Here is an 11,983-nt window from a genome sequence, read left to right as displayed (position 1 = left end):
CCTCGCTAGTCCGAGCCCCTCGCAGACAAGAGGGTGGCCACTCAGTCGTGCTGCAGCTGAAACTTTCCTTTTGGCACTTGCCGGTTGCAAGGCGTTTCGTTAAAACCAAATAATTGTTGGGGTTTTATTTAAGTTTGGTCTCGCGGCAGCGCAAATGGCATCGCCGCTCATTTTTGCTAACTTCATCGCGTCAGTTTAAAGGAGAGGAAACGTGTGCCCCCCGCCAGCAGCAAACCCCGGGCTCGCCCTCCCAGGCACGGCGGACCCGGCAGCAACCGCAGCGGCGCAGAAAGGAGCCGGAGCTCACCCCTCCACTGGGCGTAAGAAAACAATTCATCGAGCGACTTCACGTTTAAAGGTGCACGGACACCTCGATGCTTTCAAAGAACGGCCCCGCAGCCCCGCTCCTTCCCCGCTCGCATCTCAAACCGAAAAAGGGCGCGGGGAGGTGGGGTGTGGGGGGGTGGCAATCGCCGGAGCCGCGGCCGAAGAAGAAGGAGAAAAAAAAAAAAAGAAAAAAACCCCACAAAAAAACCAAACAAAACACAAAAGGGGGTTGGGGGGGGCGGGGGTGTCCCCGGCGCCGAAAACGGCGCTGTTAAGAAATCGCGGGGGGGGCGGCGGGGGGCGGCGGGGCTGGATGCGGGCGGATGGGGGCAGGTCGGGCAGGAGGAGGGCGAATGTTTCCTGCCCGCCGCCGCCGCCCCCCGCCGCCCCCCGCAGCCGGGCGGAAGTCAGCCCGCGCCGTCGGAGCTTAAAAGGCTCCCGCACGCCGCGCCGCCCCAGTGCCGGCGGCCGCAGCGGGGCCGGGGCCGAGCCGCAGCCAGCCCTGCGGGCCACGCCGAGCCGGGCCGGGCCATGCGCTGCCCCCCGCCCTGAGACTTCGTGACCCCCTCCCCCCCCTCCCTCCCTTCCCCTCCCCACCTGGCTCTGCCCCTCCGCACCCCGCCGGGCAGGGGGAAGGCGCCCGGCGCGATGGCTCTCCCCGGATCCCACGCCGCCCGGGACGGTGCTGCTGCATCAGTGAGTAATTCCTGCTAATTCACCCCCCGGGGCCGGTGGGCTCCGGCTCGGCAGATCGCGGGGGAGGCGGGCGTTTGGGGTTTTTTAGCCGCTTTTTTTTTTTTTTTCTGCTTCCCCCCCCTCCTCCCTCCCCCTCTTCGGGTTTTATATTATTTTTGTTTTCTCAATAAAACACCACGCGAAGAGGCGAGATGACAAAGGAAATGTGATCCTAGGCGCTGCAGGGGCTCAGAGCGAGCGAGAACCGGAGAGGAGGAGGAGGGGGCGAGCGTAGCGCTCTCGGATAGCATTGCACAGCGGCTCCAATTTGTGCGAGCGAATATAATACACCCCCCATGAATAATTCAGGGCGGCCGGCGGGGACCTGCCGCTGCTCCTCTGCCCGGCCGCCGGCGCCGCGTGTGGGAGCCGCGCCGAGCCCGCGGGGCTGAGCGGCCCCGGCGCCGCCGGGAGAAGCCACCCAGCCGCCGGGCACCGCGTGTGGCGGGGCCGCGGCGGGCTCGGCGCTGCGGCGGGCTCGGCGCTGCCCTCCTCCGCGGGGAGCCCCGCTCCCGGGAAGGCGGCCGGCGGGAGCCGGGGCTCGGAGAAGCGAAGGGAGGGGAGCGCTCCTCTCCTGAGCCGTTTTCTTCTTCCTTCCCTTCCCATCTCCTCCTGCTCCTCCGCGTCCCGCCAGCGTGAGTCTTTGCCGGTGGGGTGGGCACCAACGCCGCCCTCCATCCCCACCCCCCAGTCATGCGGTGGCGGAGCAGGCGTCGGCGGGGGAGGACTGGAGCCGGAGAAGTCTGCTTGGCCACTGTGTTTCAGTGCCTCTCTCTCTCCTAGAGCTGCTCTGGATTGCAAAAGTGGAGGGGGGAACTGAAACGAAATTTCCCCTTCCCCCCCGACAAGCACAGGTTTAAAGGAAAAGAGGAAAAAACCCAACGCCCCAAGAAGAAAGAGCGAAACTTGAGTTAAACCCCTGCTGCCCCCCCGCCCGGCCAAGAGGGACTTGCACTGCCGCCCCGGCGCCCCGACCCCGTCCTGCGGCCGTGGGAACCGGAGCCGAGCCCCGGCGGACAGAGGTCCGGTCCCCGCTGGATGCGGTGGGGATCGGGCGGTCGGCGCCCATGCACTTTCCGTTTAGGAGGAAGACAAGTAACCAAACCACGTTGTCAAACTGCTGACCCAAGGGGGAAATGAGAAGACTGTGTGAGGTATTGACCGCTCCGGGAATCGATACAACTCGTCTAATGCAACGGGGGATCGGGGGTTAAGTACATGTGAGGGAAGAGAGGATCCATTTGCCGAGAGAGAACGGGACGGCTACACCTTGATACCAAAAATACCCCCCCGCAGCAGCAAGCCCAGCAGCGGCAGCCGCGAGGTACGAGGCGAGGATCCAGCTCCCTGCAGACCGCCGGATCGATGACACCGTATTTGCAAAACCGGCCAATCGATCCCACTTGGCAAAACGACTGATCGATGCCAGCTTGCTCGTAAGCCGCTTGCAGAACTACCTTCTCCCCACGCTGCTCGAAGCGCCCCCCGCCTCCTGTGTGTTCCCCTCCGCCCCCACTTTTTTTTTGTGAGGGAAGGGAGGTACTTTTTTTTTTTTTCTCCCCTCTACCCTCCCCCCCATCCCCCCTCCTCGGGGAGTTCGGGGCCCATCGCAAATGGCTTCGTTTCCCGAGTCCGACTTCCAGATCTGCCCGCTGTGCAAGGAGATGTGCGGCTCGCCGGCTCCCCTCTCCTCCAACTCCTCCACCTCCTCGTCCTCCTCGCAGACCTCCAGCTCCTCCGGGGGCGGCGGCGGCGGCTCCTCCTGCGGGGGCCCGCCGCGGCGGCTCCACGTCCTGCCCTGCCTGCACGCCTTCTGCCGCCAGTGCCTGGAGGCGCAGCGGCACCCCGGCGCGGGGGACGCGCTCAAGCTGCGCTGCCCCATCTGTGACCAGAAGGTGGTGATCTCGGAGCCCTCGGGCATGGACGCGCTGCCCTCCTCCAACTTCCTCCTCAGCAACCTGCTGGACGTGGTCGTCGTGGCGGCCGCCGCCGACGAGCAGAAGAACGGCCGCGCCGCCGGGGCCGGTCCCGCCGCCGGTTCCGGCGCGGGAGGAGGAGGCGGGGGAGGGGGGGGCGGTGGCGGCAACAACCGCCACCACGGCCGCCCGCCGCCGCCGCCACACCGAGCCGCCGGCTCCTCGCCCGCCGCCGCTGCCGCCGCCTCGGCCGCGCCCTCCTCGACGTCGTCGTCCTCCTCCTCCTCGGGCGGCGGCGGCTCGGCCGCGCTCCTGCTGCGGCGGCCCCACAGTCGGCAGGGCGAGCCCCGCTGCAGCTCCTGCGACGAGGGCAACGCCGCCAGCTCCCGCTGCCTCGACTGCCAGGAGCACCTGTGCGACAACTGCGTGCGGGCGCACCAGCGCGTCCGCCTCACCAAGGACCACTTCATCGAGCGCTTCGCCGCCGCCCCCGGCCCCGCCGCCGCCGGCCCCGCCGCGCCGCTCGCCCTCAGCCCGCCCTACCCCGCCTCGCCCTACAACATCCTCTCCGTCTTCCCCGACCGGGCCAGCTACTGCCAGCACCACGACGACGAGGTGAGTAGAGGGCGCGGAACTGGGGAGGGGGGGGCGGCCGCGCTCCCGGCCCTCGTTGGCGCCGGGGGGGACCCCCGCCGCGCTCCCCGACTCGCACCCGGAGGGGCGGGTGGCGGGGACCGGCGGCCGCGGCGCTTCTCGCCCTCCCCGCGGAGGCGCTCGGGTCTCGCCGCCCCGCGGGGCTCGGGCTTGGGTTGGGGGGTGCCCTGCCAGCGGCCGGTGCAGGGGGGCAGCGGGCGGGGGGGCGGGGGGCGGCATCCCCGGGCGCCGCCGCCCGGGAGGAGGAGACGTGAGCCGGGGTCGGGGGGTTATCGCGAGGTGCGGGAGCCGCTGTCCCGGGAGGTGGCGGTCGGAGCCTCGGGAAGCCGCTGAGGGAGCTTGTGGGCGCTGAGGGAGCTTGTGGGCGCGCACCGAGGGGTGGCGAGACCGGGGAGGTGGAAGCGAGAGAAGTCGGGAGTACCCCAGTGTTTCTGACGCGAAGTTAAGTTACTGCGTGCGTGGAGTCTGCTTGGTGGTGTGGTCGGCGGGTAACCCCATCGAAGAAAGACAAAACGAATAAATATTGAAGGAAGAGAACTGTAACGAGGAAACGAGGATTTTTTTTTTAATATATTGAAAATAGTCGGAAAGCGAGCAAAGATGTTTACCCTTGCCCATGCTAGGTAGCTCTATCTCCTGCTCTTGGGCAACATTTTAGCTGCCTCTGTGGTGCAAATGAGAACTTTACTGATACAAAAACGGGAACCTGCTTTAACGTGGTCTAGTTAAAACGCTTTGCTTCCAAGTTTTGTCTCTGGTGATCCTCAGTATTGTTACACACATCTAAAAGAGGCTGCGGCTTCTTCAGAACGTACTGAAAGTGTCTTAAGTTTCATCGGGACGTAGTTTCTTGCTGTGAGAGTTTGAAACTTGATTTTCATCTGAAATGGGAAAATGGCCGTCTGCCGTCCCCCCCCTTCTGCTCTGGGGGTCAACGCGGGGGATTTTGCTGGAATTTTCCAGTAACTTCAGTGTTGGAGGTAGCTTCCTCCCAGTCTGAAATCAGGCAACACAACAAGCCGCTTCAGAGGAAAAACCTGCCAGAGGACAGGGTAGCACAGGAGTTTTCTGTGGGATGCTTGCTTAACTGATAACCGAAGGCGTTTAATATAGTGAAATGTGGTGTTATGTCTTTGTCTTCAGTTTGCAAGGACGCTCTTCCTATCCTCTAATGCTGCTGTAGCTCTGAAATCGTTTTCTAGAAAGCTCTGGAAGAGCTTTTCTCTAAAATTCTTAAAGTTGCTAGTGTCGGATGGAGACAGAAAGTATGAATTTCATGGAAAAGCAAAAGCCTTAAAACAGTATTCAGGGGAGGTGGTGGGGTGTGCTTGAGGAGCAAGGTAGTTTAAAAATAAGCAAGCCCCGAACACAAACCAGCAACCTTATGGCAGTTGGGCTGCTTACAGCTTTTTGTGGTATCTCAGTATCTTCCCGCTACTGGGCTTCCTGAAGAACATAAGTAATACTGAAATGCCAGAATGAAACGAAGCATGGTGTTCTTAAGCTGAAAAAGCTATGCTTCTGCATTCCTTTTGGAGTATAACTTTGGACTTGTGGGACGGGCTAAAAAGCTTCTAGTTCTTGTGTTCAGTATGACAGAACTTCTTGAAGTGTGTGAAATGAGACAATGGAGGGCTGTTCGCCACAGCAGAGAGTACCCAGCTTCTAAAGCAGATGTCCTTTGCCACTTGGTGAAGAGCAGCAGGGACAGGAGCTCCATGGTATTTTGTAGACTTAAAAGCTTAAATTGCAGAGGGAGAAAAAGATATTCTAGCTTTGGTTAAACTGTACAGCTTTTCTGGAAGTAAATTCTAAAAAATCTCATCGATTTACTTTACATAACTACTTATATTTTCAGCAGCGTGCTTTGAAAAGAGTTCATGTCTCTTAGGATTGGTTTTGGGTGTCCTTGTGTCCTGTAGACCTAGAAATTGTTTTAAAACAAGTGAGCATTTTCAAGCCTTCAGCTCCTGTTGAGAAAAGGCTTTTATTCTGCGAATTAATGATCTACTGCTGTTCTTGATTAGTGAGTTTAGTGTGGTTCCTTAATGTGGGTGTGCCTGATCAGTACTTGCAAGTATTTATTATATGCTCAAGGGGAAACGTCCGGGAGAGACTGTGACTTGGGAACAGTTTATGCTGTAAATCTTTCTCACTTTCGCTAAAAATTTGAGTGAGGTGTACAGGTTTTTTTTTTTTTTGATAAAGGGTGGCTGCAAAACTGTGAGGGTTATTGCTTGTTTAATTCTAAGAATGCTATTTACAGCCTCATAAAAGGAACGATAATAGAAAGGCAGCCTTCCAAGAGAGTACTTCAGTGATGCACTAAGTACTTTGTTTGGCTGTCTAATAACAAACCTAAAATGCAAGGCGGGAATGGTAGCTTGAAACCTTAATATTAGTGGTTATAAACTGTGGTTCTGCTCAGTATGTAAGTGGGAAAAGCTGGTGACAGAGCAGGATATTCCATCAGACACTGATGCTGTGTAGGTGAGTTTAAGCACAGGCAGATCTCATCTCTTGCTAGAATAGTAAGTAGTTCTTTCAGATGCGGAGTTCTCCTTCCCCACAATGTATCCTCCACACCCTGTTTTGAGATCAGTTATAAGGAGTTTGGCTCTGACCCTGTCCCTGAGGCTTCTCTGGTCCAAAGCAGCTGGCTCCTTTGTTTTTTACCTCCTCACCTAGAACAAGGTAACTCCTGTTTTTCCAGCATCACTACTTGTTGTCTTTGGTTCTCTTCCTCTTTGTTCTTTCCACTCCTCTTCCTGGGAAGCACTGACCATTCCTCATGATTTCCATTCCTTTCACCCCCATTTTGAGGCTGTCAGGTGAGGAGGGAAGTAGCGTTGTGGGTGGTTACTTACTACTGGATGTCTCAAGACTACAGATATGCATTGGCAAGACAAGATCAGTGCAGTTGCTCATTCTTTCAATGTGGAGAAGTGTAGATTTCAGCTCTTTACTGGTATGTCTGGAGCAGCCTCTCTTCAGTTGGTTCTGATCTAGGCTGAGCTGTTGGCTCATTTAAAACAAGAGTAACCTGTTGTGTGCTTTCAGTACATACAGTCACTGGCAACAGAGAACATTGACTGTTACTGTAGTGGCAGGCATTAAAGAAAGGGGGACTCTGAATGCTGCTTTCAGAGTGGCTAGTGCCAGCAAATGCTACAGCAGTGCATGGAAGGAAAGTTAACTGTTCTGGGGGGGGGAAGCAAAAGGCAATCTTTCATTGTCATAGAGGTGCTGTTGAAACCCAGTCTGGTTGCTTACTACTTGGAACCTCACTGAGGTAAAATGCTATCAGGGCAGCAAGGAAAATGCTTAATCTCAGTCAGATGTTTCAAAGCATTCTACCAAGGTAGCAATATTTGTGTTGCAACCCTGAAAACTTTCTTCTTTCTTCTGTTTGTTGTATGGATAGAATTACCAATATTACAGTAGTAACTGGATGTTATTGACATAGAAGCCACTAGAACAGGACTTTAAACTTGAAAGATTTAACTTTAGTCTTATCCATAATTAAATTAAATATGCTAACTGATATGTCAAAGTGTGCTTGATTGTCTCATCTCTCTGACTGAAAGAACACCTCTTTTTTTTCTTTTTATAGAATTCTCAGTAATAGCCTGCAAACCAAACCAGATGCTTAGAAAATGTTGGAACAGCTGTAGGATACTTGGCTTGTATAAACTACCTGGATTCAAACACATTTGCCATTACAGAAAGTGGAAGAGGCCACAAGTCTTAAGTTAAATAGCGTGGGGTTTCCTTTAGGCCAACTCTTCGGATGCTACATGCTTTAGAATCACTTGGTGATAAGTGGTAGATGGTCAAAACACTTCAATAGCAGACTTCTAACGCTTTCTAGGGAAAGTGCGGAGTTGCCAAGTTCAGTCAACTTAATGGTCTGTGACCCCCTAGGTCTCATATTGCTATACAGATTCCATTTTAGAAGTGGTTCACAGACTACAAGGCAAAAACCCTGTAGCACCACAGCTCCCCTCCCACTGCAATAAAGGACTTTCAAGTTCTCCTTCCCCTTGCCTTTAGCCACACTCTTCCTTCCTTTTGCTTGTGTTAGTTCTGGCTTTGGTCGGATTCTTCACTGATTGGATTAATTCACAAACTCAGAAGTTTCTTGCCAGATGAGTGAGTTGAAGTGGCTCATGGAGGGGGGGGTGGTGGTGTATTGGGGGATGTGGATAAGACTGGCTAAAATTAGACTGCTATATTGAATTTTGGAGTTGTGTATGTTCCTGAATTTATTGTATTTTTAGACTACAAAAAATAAACACTTCTCCTTATTGTCTTATAGACTGTAAAAAAATAAAATTTCTGAAGGCTTGTATATTTATTTGGGGAAGCATTCAAGCACATAACTGTCAGCTAAACTGAAAGCTACTTAGCTGGTACCTTGGCTAAACTTGCTGATTGAATTTGTATCTAAGCTGCTCTACTGCAACTCTCTGGTTTCACAATAGGGAGTGAGCTGTCTTAACGTCTCACATCTACTCAAAGAATGGGATCTTGCTTACTCCTCTGGTCTCACCAGGCTTGGTTATGTGCACCCAGGAGATGCTGCTTTAGGCCAATTTAACTCACTTAACGTGTTAGAAAACTTTTTCCCTTCTTGCATTGGTATAAATTTATTTGAATTGCAGAGGAATCTGGCCCAAACTGAACTGGTATGAGGGAAAAGGAGGAATTGTGTGGCTAGGAAGGAAGGGTAGGTTAGATATCCCTTTTCTGTAATGGCTTGCCAGAACTGCCAAGCACTTAAGTTTTATGCCGTGGTGCTCTTAATGCTGTCCACCCACATGGCTCACTAAAACAGCTGGCTAACACAAAGGGAATATGCCTGTGTCCCCACTTCTGTGTCTCTTGCTCAAGGGCTATTTATGTGAAACTGCAGTATGTGATGCAGGCTCTTTTTGTTCCTTTTTGTAAGGGTTAGGGTGTTTTACCTCCTAACAAAAAAATGATTAAAACTTTTAGGAGTGTATCCTGGAGGCGCTGGTAGTGACACGTAATACTTCATTGTGGTGTTGCTGTTGTGGCTGCTATAGCTTCAGTTTTAGAGGCGAATGTTCACGAGAGCTGGAGAAATTCATACTTGCAGAATATCTAAGAAGCTGCATATACTTCATACTGATGCATCCTTCATTTATTGTATTTACTGTGGCTTTTCTGATATCAAATGCCAGGTGCCTAATCTGAAGGCAGTACTTCAGATTCAGTTACTGACACTTGTGTTTTCTTTTTTTTTTCCTGGTGAAGAAAGCAGACAGTGAGTTAATTTGTTCCTATGTGGTCTGTGTATTGTGGACTTAACATCTTCAGAATGATGAAGGGTTTTAATAATCTCTTAATTTCACACTTTTAATAACAAATAATGTTCAGTTATCTGGAGCTAAACAGGTCACCTCTTAGATTATGCTGCCTTACGTTCCTTCTAGCTGCCACTTCCCCAGCATACCTTTAGCTCCTGGCTCTTCCCTGAATGTAGGAGTATTTTATTAGCTACTTCTCTTTTCTAAGAGAATAAAAACTTTGCTGGACTTAAATTAGTACCATACTGGACACAATCAAGACTTCCCTTCCTTTCCCTTGCTTTGCTGTGACTGATGTTTAAATACTCTTTGGTTTTATTTTTTTTTCCCCCTGGTGATAACATGATATCATTACACTACTGGCCTAATTAAACATGACTTCAGATAATTTCCAGTGAGTAAAAATTGGAAGAAACAAACGCATTGTCTGTTAAGGACTATATTTACTTTGAGAACATCTTTGGAAAACCAACAGCATCAGTACAGTAGAAGCTTGCAGCATAGACCTCTGAGGTTACAATAACTTTCTTGTGAAAATAGGACTTGGGATGTGCATACAATAAATGGGCATGAAACTAGTCTCCTGTATACTGAGAACTTTTCTTTAACTTCAGTTTAGCTAAAGCTGATATCTTGAAGCGTATCTCATAACTTGGAGAGAGGGTCTGATGGAATTTTTGCTTCAATTTAGTGATGAAATCTTGCATCATGTGTAGGAGTTTCTCCTTTCAGCTAAATCTTCAGAGCATGTAAACATGCTTGCTAGACCATGCTTCCTTAGAGGAAAACTACCTAGTTCCTCTGTTTTAAAGTTAAGAAGGTATCATTCCTCTTTCAATACTGTCTTGACCCTGTCTCTTCCTAGCTTTCCTCCCATACTCCCTTCCTTCCTGCGAAGTTGTTGGTGTCTTTCCATCAGACAAAGAACCATAATGTGTTGAGAGCACAGATCTTAAGCTGTACGAACAATGCACTGAATGCAAGACTAATGTTACTACAGATAAGATTTCACAGAGGGGTTTATTGTCTTTAGCTGTAATCCACTCTCAATAGAGCAGTTACACATATAATCTTGGATCATAATTATATAGTACATAATTTTTCGTAATGCTTTTACCCTGCCATTCTAAGTCTTAATTAGGAGTGTAGAAATACTGGATGGGAATGGGACTATTGCTTGGCAACGCAAGTATTGGTTAATGTAATGAATTAGGTGTCCCTGATCCTAAAATATATTGGGCATATGTCCTTGTTCTGGTGGTTCTCATCATGAGCTCAGCAGCAGCTCCTTCTATGGGTTGTTTTCTACTTTTCCCTGGCTGTGCTTGTTGGAGGGATGTGTGTGTGTGGGTGGGATGGGTTTGGTTCTCTTATCTTAACAAATTACACTTGTGCATCCAAATCAATTTGAAAGTCACTGGAATAGAACAAAAACATGTTAAAGAATTGGAGCAATGCTAATTGCTGTTTTCTAACTTCAGTTCAAAAGCTTCTTTACTATGTTGGGACAACTTTGTCTCTTCCCTTTCCCCTCTTAAAGAAGAGAAATTGTGTGTGGCTAATACAGGAGTAGTACTTCTTTCCCGAAGTTCTTTTGTCTATTTAAGTTACTTCTTCCTTTTCATCAACCCTCAACAAAAGAACAAAATTTTCAACTATTTAGGAACTAAAAATGCTGACCAGCTTTGAGTGCTTTAGCTGTTCAGTATGAAAAGGAGTAAAACTCAGTACCTGCAGACAAGGTTCATGAATGTTCTATTCTGCCTCTTGGATATGTGTGAGATACTGTCATCTTCCTCACAAGAATGAATTCATAGTTACATGTTCAGGTGTAAGAAATAAGAGCTTCATTCCTGTTCTCATTTGAGTGTGTAACATGCATTTCTAAGACTTCAGATAGCGAGCTGCTTGGATAGGATGGTGTCTGGTCAGCAGTTTTCCTACATATGTATGTGAAAAATTTTTGAAGTGACTAAGACTTGAACGGGTAACTTTAAATGAGAAGTTTATCGTTTTATGATTCTGTGTACTTTGTGCTATTATGCCTCTGCACTGGTGCTGACTTGGAGAAAATGGCTTATCTTCCAGCCACACGTAGGCAACTTGAGGCAATCTCTAAACTTGTCTCACTAGCAATGGGTGCAAGTCACTTTTCAGCATTGAATATTTAAAATTTTAGGGACTATGAGGTATGTCTTCAGTGCTGTAGTGGAAATGGTCTTTACTGAACAAGGAAATGTGAGATACCTTAAACCTGCTTCTGAAATGGACAGATTAATCCAACCAAGGGCTGCTGTTGTCTTGTTACCTCAGTAGTTATGTTTTACTCCTATTTGTTACTATGATACAATCTTTACTAAGATCACACAAATAATCATCAAGGTTGCTCAGTACCAGTACTTTCCAGGATTGGTGAAATAGCAACTGCTTGCCCTTGGATCTCAGTGCTCTAGGGGGAGAAGGGTCCTTTAGTGAGCTAAACTTGTGTTTCATCACCTTCCCTTTAATGTTGGTCTCCATGCATAACCAAAATATTTAAAGGTGTATCAGTCACATCTGCTAAACCTTATCTCTTCTAGTTGCTTGTGTCTATTACATGCTCAATTCCATACATTTTGTGAATAGCCAATGTTGTTACAAACTACCATCTACTACAAATTATTTTCTTTTCCTCGTTGCGGCATTGTAAATGTAGAGAACTAACAAATGCTGTGTTTGGCTGGATTAAAAGGCTGGCAGGGACCTAACATTCAGAAATCAAACTTCAACAGCATTCTCAGATGCTAATGTTAAGAGCTTGTTGCTGTATCTTCCCCTTGTCCCACGGTGGGTTGTGTGGGCTCTGTTTGCATGTTTAGGTACTTGCTGTCCAGAGTGGCAGGCACATGCTAGAGGACAAATATTACACAGGCTATTGTTCAGCTGCTCTTGGTTAACAAAAGGCAAACTATTAGGGGAAAACATCAGCTGCTATCAAACTTCAAATCCTCCCATGTTCCCTTTCCCTTCGTTTCAGTG

The 11,983-nt window shown here is 50.0% G+C and overlaps 1 protein-coding gene across 1 annotated transcript in view; it reads left to right on the top strand.

The window, feature by feature from the left end:
• The first annotated feature begins 2,675 nt into the window (after nucleotides 1-2,675).
• TRIM71 (tripartite motif containing 71) overlaps nucleotides 2,676-11,983 on the top strand; it is a 56,438-nt gene continuing 47,130 nt past the window's right edge. The window contains exon 1 of the mRNA XM_074898104.1: nucleotides 2,676-3,593. Within this exon, the coding sequence (XP_074754205.1) occupies nucleotides 2,676-3,593 (918 nt within the window). The remainder of the gene's footprint in view (nucleotides 3,594-11,983) is intronic.

The sequence above is a fragment of the Athene noctua genome, chromosome 2 (genome assembly GCF_965140245.1).
Source record: "Athene noctua chromosome 2, bAthNoc1.hap1.1, whole genome shotgun sequence".
NCBI lineage: Eukaryota > Metazoa > Chordata > Aves > Strigiformes > Strigidae > Athene > Athene noctua.
Note: the sequence above shows the minus strand (reverse complement) of the source record. Positions and strands in the feature narration are given on the sequence as shown.